The following is a 13,457-nucleotide window of genomic DNA, read 5'->3' on the forward strand; positions in this document are numbered from 1 at the left end:
GGTGCTTCTGCCATTTTTAGTACAATAGCCGTAAGATGCAAAACTAGAAGAGGAGTATACGCTTGGGAAAACATCCCATTGCCACCCACTTGCCTGCCTGCCTGTCCATTTTGTCAAAGGCAGATCTGGAGAATCGTCTTAAGGCTGTAGAGAGACAAATATCAAATTAAAGCATATAAACAGAAAAGTAGAAGTTTTGACATTGAATGGCTCAAGGCAGAAAAACTCAACCAAAAAAAGAACAATACTGAGAAGGGATACTTCAGGGATTGCTGCCACCTTAACAATTTCCTCTGAGAGCTCTGGCTTGAGTTGAAGTTACTTTGAGTCTTCTGTAGCTGTTCCCTCTTCTGCTGACATGATGGGGGAAGTACAGAAACATTCCAACTTCTGCAAAGTTAAGAGAAAATGTAAGCACAGTGTGTTTAAGGTTAGGTGTTGGTGGTGGGAAGGGGCAAGGAAGAGAGCAGCACTGCTGAAGCCTTGGCCATCCTTTGAGAGAGAGGGAGTACGTGAAGGCCATGTCAGGTTAGTGTGCTGCTGGGGGCATTGGCTATGAGACTGTCAATGTCTCTAGCAGTAAAGGGCACAGAGAATGTATTATGTGCAAAAAAGCATGCATTTGTTGAGTTTCTACAGGTCTTCACTGTCTGTTTCTCTCCACTCAACAGCGCTGGCACCACCTCACCCAGCCGATCTGGGGGTTGCACCATCTGGAATACAAGGTGCCTGAATCAGAATTTGGCGTTCTGACCACCTTGACTCCTGCCTCAGATGGGGGCAGCAAGGCAGTCATCCTGGAGAGCGTCATGTGACCAATGCTCGCCCACTCTTCTCCCACAACAAGAGGCCACAAGAGGTCTTTGTGCCGCTCAACCCCTGGCTGCCATTGGGGGGAGGGGGAGATGGGATACAGTTCACCTGCCATGTGTGGAATGGGGGGCGGTGCTCCCTGCTTGTTGGGGGGAAAGGTATTGCTGGTTCTTTATTCACTTCCCACCTTCTCCTCTCAGGGGCCAGAATGAAGCCCAGCTGGGCGAGCCAGCCCCTCAGATCTCTGAGTGGAGGGTGGGGGTCCTAAAGGCCATAGGGGTGGGGGGTGGGGGGAGGGAAGTGGGGGGGAGAGAGAGCCTTAGATTTACATTTTTTAAAAAAAGAAAAGTTATTTTTTAAAGATAAAATATTTTAAATTTCTATATATGCATTATATATCTCTTACCTATCTATATTTAGCCAAACACACAGGAGGGAGAATTCCCTCCCACCCAAAGGGATCCAGAAGTCCTGGAATTTTATTCCCAGAGCTCTCTGGGATCTTAACGGGTTAGATGCAGGACGCCTGGGTTCCACTCCTGCTCTGTGAGAGGAGACAGTCAAAAGAAGCAGGAAGGGGTTAAAAAGGGGTGCTGTGGACCAGGACACCTGGGTGCGACCCACAGTGGCAAGTGGGGGAGCCATATGCAGCAGCTTGTGGTGAGCAGCTGGGTCCCTGTTGCGATGAGGTGGCAGACGTACCCCTCCCTGCCTCCAATGGCCTGTGTGGAATAGCCCTGCCGTCCCCACGGGGAGGCAAGGCATAATGTCTGCCCTCCTTGAGCCCACTTCCTTGACCAACCACAGTGTTACGGGAAGCCCATTCCTCTGCCCCAACAGAAGCGTTTTGTAAAGCAGCCAGCCGCAACTAGGCCCTTGGGCTGAGGTTTACAGTGCACAAAGGAACTCTTTTATGCCCCTGACTTCGCCCAGGTGCACAGAACTGCTCTCAGATATACTAGCATCTGATTCAGAAGCAAACCCTGGCATAATCTCTGCCACAGGATGGCATAAATCTTTGGAGCGCTTTGTGGGAAACTGTGTTTAATAGCATTAGAAAGTTTCCTCAAACTCACTCTGAGGTATTGCCAACCCCTCTGTCTTCCCCTGCAAAGAACAAACCCCTTTCGTAAATTTCTGGCCTTCTGCAGGTTCCCAACACCTCCTAAGGCTCCCTGCTATTAAGTCACTCTGTTATTCAGACATGGCAGACTGATCAAGGGGAAAGTGCACCAGGCCTCAGCCTCTAGACTCCCTCACGTGCTACACTTCTGGTGCATACACCTAAAAATGTAAAGTCTGAACCTGACAGACAGGTGTTTGCAAACTTGGGTACCATTTAGGTACAATGGTAAAGGCACTGGGATTGGCTGCGTACACTTGCTGGCTGCTCCAGGTTCACTGTTTGGGTCATTCATGTGACAACTAGGGGGGTTCCTTTTTGAGGTTCAGATGTGTTCTCAAATAGTGGCAACCCATGTTCATTGGTGCCCACACAGCTGATTGGCGGGAACAGCATGTCAACCGTGGGAGGCGGAAGTTCTCGATGGCCAACATTTCTGCAGGTGCCCCACCCCTTGCGCCAGTGTATCTTAAGGAGCGCTGGGACTCTGAAATCCAACTTGTGAAATGATTTGTGGGAATTTTCTTCCTGATTGCTGGAGTGGGGTGGGGTGAGACGACATGTGGAATTCTCCCTTAACTTAGATAAGGAACCCAGGTGTCCTGTGTGTCCAAGTCAAGATTATACTCAAAATCCCTTAACCCTGCCTGACAGGATCTGACCAGTTTCCTGTCTCTGAAACAAGTAGCTGGTATCCCTCTATGCTTAGCTTCTCCTCCCACACTCCCTCAAAAAAAATATGTTTGCTACGCTTTTAATTTGCACATTTTCTATGACAGAGTAAGAGATAGTATTTGTGTGTGAGAGAGTGATAAACTCACATACTTATACATATATCTCAAACAAGCATAACTTTAACAGTACAAAAAGCTTCTCGCGTGTATATTTTTAATGGAAGCACTTATAAAAGAAAGAGAAATATCTAATTTTCTTAATATTTCTGCAGGTTGTAAAAAAAAGCAGAGACAAAGAGAGAAATCACAGAATTTTATTTTGTGACAAAATTATAAATATTATGTCTATATTTGTTTCATAAATACATACATATAAATATATATATATATAATGAGATTAAATTGCATAACAAGCCAACCTCATGCTACAGGGGATTGGGGTGTTTGGAAATTGTAGCGGGGGGGGGGGTTGTGTGGAGTGGGTGGGGGAGGAAGTCAGTGTAGCAAATAACAGTGGGGGGGAGGAAATGTGGACAGGATTATGAGGGTTACACTGTGTTCGCTGCACTAGCCAAGACTTGAGTGATTTGTTCCATTCTCTGCTGCGTGTAGCTTGCTTTGTCTACACTCCTAATGTATAACGTGCACTTAATGTGTTAACTGATACTTCACAGAATAGGTCCCACCTCCTAGCATGACAAAATTCCTGCACAGAAAGCTAAACAGAGCCTCCATGGTCACATGCTGTATACCTTTAAATTGCACACTCTGAGGAACAGAGGAGGGATGTTGTCTTCATGAGCAGCCTGTGAGCATCTCAAGGGCATCTGCCTGCCATCTGTTGAAAACAGAATGCTGGACTATGATGGACCTGAGGTCCAATCCAGCAGGACTCAAGTGGTTATGCTTTCTTTCAAGCAAGAAAAAGCATGCAGTGTTCTTGTGGACCACATCTGACAAGTCACAAGCAGAGACATACCTACAGGTCACTTAAATTGGCCCTTGCCCAGGGGGGCAAAATTCACACCTGTTGACTCTGGCTCAGAGTGCCTAGGGGCCCCTCTGCCCACTTCCTGGGCCACCCCTCCATTACTCTGGGCAGCCAGGCATGGCACGTCGACTCCTCTGGGTGCCTCGGTGGACCTCTTTGCCAAGGGTGCAAGGGAGCCTAGGAATGCCTCTGATTACACGTGTTTCATCTTGCTGGGTTCACAGCAGAATACCAGTTGTTAAACATGACATTCTACATGCAAGTTGCATACAATTTCTTTCCTGAAATGTGCAGGAGATTTGCCAACATAACAAATTTGCCAATTCTTAACAAAATGCTCTTTAACACCAGCAAATTTTATTTGGGCAAGCGCTTTGGAAAACCTTCTCCACCTCCTCCTCTATCAAGTTGTTTGCTTTTAAACTTCTGCTGATTATGGAATTCTCAGTTGTTTAATCACATGCCTTTTGAATGATTCGTTTTAAATATATTTGCATGTTACCAAAATCTCAATATAGGTGCCTTTTTGAGATGTGTATTGCATTGTAAGTATAAGATCTGTGACTCCCTGTTCTAATGAAAGGTCATATTTTAATGCTTTCCTCTATCATTTCCTATTATGGCACAGCATCAGAGCCAAAATAGCCTCAAAAGACATGTGCTGTTTGTTCTCAGTCCCAGCAACCAAAATCTGCCCTCAGCACCTAAAATTAAACCTTACAATCCTATTTCTTATGCTCATGGCTGCTCAGGTTCAACAACCTTTATTAACATGGACTCCCATTCTGCATTTTGCACACACTTGCCTATATGAATTCTTACAACAGCATCTTTTCAATATTTTAAATGTTTTTGCATGCACACACAACCACATAAACTTTAGTCTGAGCACTGTATAAGTGGGGTAGAATTTGTTTTGTTTTGTTTTTAATTATTCTACCACCACTCCTCAAATGGAAACAATAGCTTCTCTCCCTGCCCCCATTCCCCAGTAATTATTGGAAGAGGAAGCCTTCATGCATTGCTAACTGGCTACAAAATGCAAATCTTTCAAAATACTCTGTATGGGAAGAAGAGGGAATATTGTATTAAGAAACACAAATTTAAATAACAAAGGGACTCACTCAGCAGTGAACACCACCTTGGAATGGAACTAGGTGCTGGTGCAGAACTGGTTGGATCTCAAGAGTTGTTTGGACATTTCCAGGAGATACTTCAGATTTTCTCCACCCACCCCACTGTCCTACCAGCAAGTCTGTTGATTCTTTCTTTCTGAGGAATCTTGCATGCCCCCTGGTCCAGCCCTACTCTCTCTGCAGGTGTTAAAACATCTTGCCACAGATTGCTCTGGGTGTTAACCCAACAGTTGCTGGGACTCTGTAGACACCTTGTGCTTTCTGAGTCATATTCTGCTGCTAATGACCAAGGTTCCTAGCATAGGACATTGGGAAATAATCAATAGATGGGAGTTATCATTCTTAATCAGTTTGGGCCAGCTGAAGATTGGGTCATGCTCCATGCTATGGTCCATCCTTCCTGGTCCCTACCTCCTGCCTATGTACATTGCACTTTGGGTAAGGGGATCAGGGACAAATTCTTTTCCCAGCTGGAAGAGGCACCAAATTGTAGGTTTGTACAGGTCTGGACTATGTACTGGTTTTTGGTTGGGGCTGAGCTTTTCACCTGACCTAGGAGCTGCATATCCTTTGCCAAACACCCCTCCCCCTTGTAACGGCTTGTCGGTTCTTCATCTCTCCCCTATTACTGCTTAGCTATGTAACACAGCCTCTCCTGTTCATCTCCTGAAAACAACCTCTGCCCCACCCCACGCTGCAAGTAACAACTAACCCTTTGATAAAGCAGATGGAAGTCCTGGGATTCCTGATGGATGGAAGGGCTGAAATCTGGCCAGATTTTTCTTCATTTTTCAAAGGCCATTAGCTTCTGGCACAGATTGCCAAAGTGGGGCCATTGATTTCCTGTCTGTCCCAGACCAAAACAAACCACCTTTCCTAAGTGATGATAAATGCAACTGCCTTACTCATATAATGATTGGAGAGGAATTTGCTGGCCTATGCTAATGATCTAAATAGTCTCTTTTTGCTTTTGATCGTAAGACTACAGACCACTTTTCCTGACATTCTGAGCTATTGCACAGGATTTTTACACCCCTTTGTGTTTCCCTTACAAATTTGCAAGCCAGAGCAAAGGCAATAGGGCCCAAGAACCCAGTGCTTTCCACTCTTGAATGGCTGGGGATGGGGAATGTCAACATGGTTTAGGAGGTGAGAAGTTGTTTTGCTAACAATGGTTAGTTCTGAGGATGAAATAACTGCTGTGCTCTTTAAGCCTGAGAATGCCAACCAGTTCCACCAGTTCCAGTTTCCATAATAACTGTGAGAGTTATTTCCCTTGCAACTGGGCCCAAAATTAGGGATTTTCCAAACACCACCACCTCTTTCTGCTGCTGCTGCCATCATTAAGATGTTCCAGACCTGTGAACGTGCCAAGTGTCTGCCCAGCACCCTCCTGCAAATTGAGGGGCGAGTGGCTATCAGAAGTCTCATCTGCTCAGGGCCAGGTTTCACTGGGAGAGCAACTGTTCCATCTTCTTGCATGCACACTCACGCCTGCATTGCCAGAGCCGTGGGAGAACCCAAACACAGTCTTCCAGGGTTTCAGCTTTAAGTCCACCAGTGTTGTCTCAATGCCAGTGTTGTCTCAGACCTTCTCCTTCGCTTCCTACCCCTCAAGTCCTGCCCAGTGCAGGTTATATACTGTCTGTGATTTTTGTGCTAACTTTATCATGGAACATAGCAATAAAAGGAACCACCCTGATCTTCCAGCTGAATGTGTCTTTGTTTATTGTGGGGAGCTCGGGTTGGGGGAAAGAGGGAGGAATTCTGCTCATAAACCCACCAGTTCCGTTGTTGGGTTATGAACAGAATTTTTCACACACACACAGCACCCAGCCAATCAAAATTCTGCATGCAGGGAACTCAAAAGGCTGCTCAAAATGGAGGCTATAGATATCTATAACATGAGATACAGTTTTCACCACTTCAAGACAAAGCTTTGGAGAGAGAGATTTCTAGTAACAGGGAAGGTGTGAGGAAGGGAGAGCAGGTGATGGCCACGCCAGGGAAGATCACTTGGGAAGCATAAAGGAGTGGTCAAGAAGCAGGACTATGAGGACTCTGGCTCTGAACCTTGGACCCCAGATATTTGCCCCACCTTTTCTCCAAGGAGTTTGAGGTATATACAGTACATGGCTCTTTCCCCCATCAGCTCTTTGTTTTGTTTTTTAGTTCTCACAATAGCCACGTGGGGTAGGTTAGACCAAGAGAGAGTGACTGGCTCAATGTCACCCAGTCACCTTCATGGCTCAGTGTGGATTTGAACCCTGGTACTCCAGGTTCCAGTCTGGCACCCTATAACCATTATGCCACATTGTATGTCAAGGTCTCCAGGGTGTTGGAAGCAAAGGGAAAGCTTGGCTGTTTGCCTCAGGGCCCATCCCTGGCCTTCTCTTCTTTGGAAAGTTTAAAACAACCCAACTTTCCCTACCTGTTGTAGTCTCTCTCTCTGATAGGGAGTGAGTCAGAAGCCATCGCCAATGTAGGTAGAAGTAGTCTCTTCTTCTTTGGTGATCACTCGTAGCCGAGTAAGATTGTCTTCCATAAACACGGTTTTAACAATGAGTACGTAAGTGACTGTGGAGGCCAATTCTGGATCCACACGTCCTTCCATGGTGGGGACATTGGTTTCTGGGCAGGAGTTGATCATGGTGTGGATTTGCCAAGCATGCCTTCCTCTTATCACGTTTCTCCCTTGCATCCTGAGTTTGAGTGTCTTCAAAGCCCAGGACGCCTTTGGTAAAGGCTGTTCTCCAACTGGAGCGTTCACAGGCCAGTGTTTCCCAGTTGTCAGTGTTTATACTGCATATTTTAAGATTTGCCTTGAGACAGTCTTTAAACCTCTTTTGTTGACCACCAGCATTATGCTTTCCATTTTTAAGTTCGGAATAGAGTAGTTGCTTTGGAAGACGAATCCTACAAGGAAGATCAGTTAGGAGACACATTAAAGTGTGTCTGTGCTTGTGCTTTATTTTTTGAAGTAGGCCATGAGCCCCAGAAGCCCTGGAAATCCTACAAAGAAAGGCCCAGAAGTACTACACAACTGGAGTCAACCCAGGAAAATGCAAACAACGAAAAAGGTCTCAGCAGGACCAGAACACCATTACCTGTACTTTTATTGACTAGCCCACCTCTCTCACACATACAGGATTTGGGCCAGTTGCTGCCAGGTAGGCTTAGATCTGGAACTTTTCACTTTAGAAAAGGACAAGGGCTGCTGGTGTCAGGAGTGAGCCAGCAATAAATCACACAGAGCAAGTGAAGTTAACTCTTTATCAGAAGAAACAGGATCTGCTCAGGAGTGCCAGGCTAATGAGCACAACCACTCTTCTTTGGAAGGTTGTCTGCTTTTCCACAGATGCCTAAGTCTCCTCCCCTCCCACATTTTGAGACTGCACTGGTGTGCCTGACTTTGCTCCTCCCGCTTCATGCCCTTCCCTAGCCCTGGGAGACCAGTGGGGAGGGGAGCATGTTGCAGTAGGAGGGAGCAGTGGACTAGGGGTCTAGGCTTGCCCCCAAAATGTTCCCAGTAAATTAGAGTATTACAGTATTAAAGCCTGATGCCTCCTTCACAAAGTCTGGGAATCTTCTGCCCGGTTTAGAGAGGGAGGTGCAATGCATACACACGGGACATCACACATGCGACATTGGCCCCTCAAGTTGGTGCCACTGGCCCTCATTGTTCCTCTGTGAAAAAGTTTCACTGCACACCATTGGGAGGGGGACGCACCCATGCTTCTGCACCAGCCTAACTCATCTTTGCCTCTTGATCTCTCTTGTCCCCCCCGCCCCCCCCCCCGCTCCAGCTTCTGCTTCTGCACCTGGACTTCTCTCTGCCACAGTCTCTCCCTTCTCACTAAGCCCTGTTGCCTCTTCAGCTTCTGCCACCTCCTCCTCCCAATCTTCTCCCTCTGTCCACTCATCATCGGCCTCCAGGGTGTCAGGGCCAATTTGTATGGTAGCCCAAATTTTTAGGTCTTTATGTGTTTATGTGCTTATCTTGGATTTTAATCTTTAAGCTGTTGTTGTACACTGCTTTAAATGTATATTTTATTCTTGTGAAAGCTGTCCCAGTTGTGCTTTTCGAGCTGCTCTTTGACCGTAATAAATCATGATGATGACCCCTGGGGGTTCCAAGGGGGTGCCTCCCACCATTCCTCTGCATCCAAACAGCCCATGACATCTGGCACCTGTTTGAATATATTTGCATAAGTCATGAGGACTAGCACCTTCCCTATTTCACACATGCAAGAGCTTTCAGGGCAGGTGATTTAAACTGCCAAACTACAAATCCATGGGAAATTACTGAAAAAAATCCAGCACCATTAAAAGCAGGCTATGGGGAGGGTAACTTCAAAGGAAGTTTCCCAGTGGATTGCACCCCTATATGGAAGGAATAGAGCTCAGGGAAAGAAAGAGGGGAAATTATTGCCATGGAAATTTGTGTGTGATTAAAAATGGCTCCCTTTCTTCTTACACAGAACAGTAAGTCCTCAGGGAGCAAAGCCTGGGAACGGGGTGCCGACTTAAATAAAATATTGGAGGGGCCCAGGTAAGCTCTGTCACACATAATCAATCACATGACACAGCACACACAGACACCATTTGAATGGCAATGCCCATCAACTGGGGGGGGGGGGAGGTTCCCTCAAATATTTGATTGGTGGGGCCTCTTTCCTTGGAGGTTTTCAAACAGAGGTTGGGTTGCCACCTGTCATGAATGCTTTAGTTGAGATTCTTGCATTGCAGGGGGTTGGACTAGATGACCCTTGCAACCCTACAATTCTGTGATGGGACCTCGGCCCCTGGGAGCTGGCTCCTATGTCTGGCAAGATCAACTGGGCCATACACACAAGTCAAAATACTTGGCCAAGGCAGTGTGGAGTTTAGCGAGGGCAGAGCCCAATGATTATTGTGCAGGCATGTTGTCAATGGCAAAGAACCATCAGCCTATTGGGCTGCACAGAGCAAGTTCTACTAATTTATTTATTCTTCTTTTAAAGACACTGATACCAAGTTTCGTAGCTAAGGCCTCTTTGGCTCTCAAACTGACACCCCACCCTTTGTCCCCACCACCTCCAGGGCTGGAATTCTTGAAACCATAAACAGATTGGGGACGCATATTCTGTTGCTCCACGAAGCAAGGGAGTGCGAGAGAGAAAAGAGAGTAGCTTGGCACTCAGGAAGACATCATGCAGCCAAAGCTCTGTCTCCACTCTGCCTCAGCTTCCCCACGGCCAAGACTGGCAGATGAAACAGACGCCGCAACAGCAGGATGAAGAGAGGCAGGCCAAGGGAAAGGCTGGCTCAGAAAGAGCAGCCAAAAGGCCAACTGCTCAGGCCTGCCCCCAAATTCTCACTGAGGCCTATATCACAGCCACTTGCCCATCTTTTTGGCAAGGATTCTCTGGCTTTAAAATCCCCATGCCAAACAGGAGTTCAACAGGTAAACCTGCCCATACCTGTTGCATTCTGTGCTGGGATTGTTGGGGGGGGGGCGGAGAACTATGAGGAATGGCACTCCTCCAAAGATCAGGAGAATATGGTGGTGGGAAAGCACCATAAGGAAGTAAAGTAAGATTAGCATATAGACTGGCACAAAAGTGGTTTCCAGGCTGGATTTCAACTCGTCAGTACAAGTGTGACCTGAAACAAAGTGCTGCCATGGATCCACACCGTCTGCCAACTGGAAGGCTGATGTTCAGGGTTCCAGGCAGCCAGCAATGCCCTTCCAAGCCACAAAGGGCTGGAGGCCGCCAATGTCTCTTCTCAGCCCCTTTTCCTTTTCCTGATGAGAGTCAACATTGTGTAACTGGTACAGGCAGCTCAGTCCTGGATTTATTACAAATTATTGTTTTGTGGGGTTTTATGTTTGCCCCATTCAGGTTGTTGTTCTTAATGTTTTGTTATTCTGCGTACCTTGAGATTCAACCCAAACATGCAGATATATGGGATCGGTGGGAGAGGGTGGTGGCTTCCCATGGGCAAGGAACATGTCTGGATGCAATGGAGGTTTCTGTAGCCACGAAAGACCAAAAACTCTTATTACTCCAAACCTTTCAAGCTTCTGCAGAAGCAAAATATGTGCATTTCCTGAAGTATACTTTTATAATTAGGGATGTATCCCAAAAGCATCCTTGGAGCTCTTCCAGGTGACGGGTCTATCAAGCATTCATCCTGATTCACTTGCACAAAGCTTATGCAGAGATTAGACAATGTGTGCTCTGTATTGAACATTTATTCTGATTCGTATGCAGGGCTGTTTTATAACAATGAGCATTCATCCCAATTTGTTTGTGGGGTATTTATATGTCTTCCCATTAAACATTCATTTACCACACACCTTTCACTGCATGTCCCCAGCACATTTCTGACTGCAAAAGGTCTGTTGTCGTTTTAAAGAATAATTGTTGTGCCTTTGGCACCAAGAGTGCGTTAATCACCTTAATTTAATTTCACATTCCTTAATTTCCAGTATGTGTTTAAATGGCTCACACAAAATAGTGACAGGCTGGAGGCATCCCTTGACTGTGGAATCAAGACAGAGCTGGATAAAGGATTTAGAAGCAAGCACTTGGTGCACCACCATTGACAATTTGGTTTAAGAAAGCTGTATGCAGAGCTCTGTAACAAATCTCACTTGCTACCTCCTGAAAGTGCTTCGAGGGATGCAAAGCTGAAGATTTTGCAGCTGGCTTTTATCACTTATTTCACTAATCATCCTGAAAGGAACTTTCTCTCTCCTAGCCCTGAGTTCACTTGGAAATATTTTCATGACCTAGATGCTCATCCTGTTATTTTGAGGTTTTTGTATGCTGTTCTCTCGCTTCCACCCCTTTAACAGCTCTCTGATGGATCCCCTATTATCTGTGTGCTCTTTATGTATACTTTCCCCACTCTGTACCAGTGGTTCAATTTTTATCCTGTTTTATTAAGATGTAAACTTTAATTTAAAAGAGTGAGGGTTTGCAAGGCTCTTGGCATGGGCAAGACCCACAGGTAGAGATCCTTAACTGGTGAGGGGGCAGGGGGAAAACAGTGGGCACCAACTAAATGATGCTTTATGGGCCACTCAGACACTTTGATGGACCTCTCTCACTTCCTCATCCCTATTTATGGATGGGCAAACTGCCATCTCCAGTCATTGATGGGCTATAAGCCCCATCATCCTTGACTATTGCCTGCACTGGGAATAGGGGCTGATGGAATCTGGAGTCCAAGGTCATCTCAAGGGTACCACAGGTTCTCCAGCCCTGCCTCCCAATCCAGTTTGCTTACTCTACATAAAAGCGGTGGGAACAGGGAAGCTTTATCACTTTGTGCTGAGTTCAGTGCTGAAATAGCTGCATAGCTACAGGCCTCCAGGACTCTGGCATTTGCTCTACTTGATCAACTCCCAGCACAAGGCATATAAATCAAGAGCTGCCAGGCTATAAGCACTTCCTCGTGCCTCTCCCTGCATCCCTAGACAAAGGCAGGGCATGGAATTTTGTTTCTTGCTCCAAAACTCAAGTTACTAGCCTTCATGGTTACAAAATGTCTTAAAACTGTAAATATCCCTCCTGGAAGCCAATTTTCTTGTCCAAATTATATGCCTCCATTATCTGATAATAATGAAGCCAGTCTCGCACTTTGTTTTTTAATTTCTCAAAACTCTGCAGTTTCAGTCTATCTCCATCTTGTTCCAAAATTTCCCAATATTTCGGCTTCCAGGTGGAAAAATCAAAATTAGAAACAGAACTATTAGAACCCAAAACTAAGATTTTGTCAAAGATGTATAACTTGCTGTTGAAATGGAATACTCAGGATGAAACGGTGAAATCTGCTATGATTAAATGGGCACAAGATGTTAGACATAACATAATGATGGCTGACTGGGAACAGTTATGGACCACAGGTATGAAGTTTACGGCACACAATGCCTTAAGAGAGAATATTATGAAAATGATATACAGGTGGTACATGACCCCAGTCAAGCTTGCAAAAATCTATCATTTGCCCGATAACAAATGTTGGAAATGTAAAGAAACTGAAGGTACATTCTTTCACCACTGGTGGACGTGCCCAAGGATTAAGGCTTTCTGGGAGATGATATATAATGAATTGAAAAGGGTATTTAAATATACCTTCTTGAAGAAACCAGAGGCCTTTCTCCTGGGCATAGTCGGCCAACTGGTGTTAAAGAAGGATAGAACTTTCTTTATGTATGCCACAACAGCAGCAAGAATACTTATTGCAAAGTATTGGAAGACACAAGACCTACCCACTCTGGAAGAATGGCAAATGAAGGTGATGGACTACATGGAACTGGCGGAAATGACTGGCAGAATCCGAGACCAGGGAGAAGAGTCGGTGGAAGAAGATTGGAAGAAATTTAAAGACTATTTACAGAAATATTGCAAAATTAATGAATGTTAGAATGATGTTGGAATGAAGCTAGGTGGTTTAAGCAGTAATGCCATAAAGGTGTATGTGAAAAAGGATTGATAACAGATGAAAATTTAAAGTTATAGTATATTAAGTTAAAGGATTATGAGGAAACAAAGAGGAAAAGAAATTGCTGACTTAACTAATTGAACTGGAATACAAAAAAGGGAGGTATGAGGAGGTCAGGGAAACAAGGATATGAATCTAAGCTATGGAAAGATTGATTTCTTTTTCTTTTTTTTCTTTTTAAGTGTCTTTTATTCTTTTAGTCTGTATTTTGTATTTTGTATTTT

General features: G+C 45.3%; 1 protein-coding gene and 1 long non-coding RNA gene across 3 annotated transcripts in view; one reads left to right on the top strand and one right to left on the bottom strand.

Annotated features, from left to right (window-relative positions):
- Window positions 1-6,446, top strand: part of SLC6A8 (solute carrier family 6 member 8) — a 35,457-nt gene extending 29,011 nt beyond the window's left edge. For both annotated transcript variants that reach the window (XM_080987370.1, XM_080987371.1), the window contains exon 13: window positions 672-6,446. In XM_080987370.1, the coding sequence (XP_080843496.1) occupies window positions 672-815 (144 nt within the window). In that variant the 3' untranslated portion in view covers window positions 816-6,446. The remainder of the gene's footprint in view (window positions 1-671) is intronic.
- LOC308466548 lies at window positions 2,432-9,323 on the bottom strand. The gene is made up of 2 exons (XR_013980876.1): window positions 4,468-9,323; window positions 2,432-4,407 (listed from the first exon to the last, which is right to left on the bottom strand). It is a non-coding gene; the product is annotated as an uncharacterized lncRNA (long non-coding RNA).
- Window positions 9,324-13,457: the final 4,134 nt, after the last annotated feature.

The sequence above is a fragment of the Podarcis pityusensis genome (genome assembly GCF_964106645.2).
Source record: "Podarcis pityusensis genome assembly, chromosome: 17".
Classification (NCBI taxonomy): Eukaryota; Metazoa; Chordata; class Lepidosauria; order Squamata; family Lacertidae; genus Podarcis; species Podarcis pityusensis.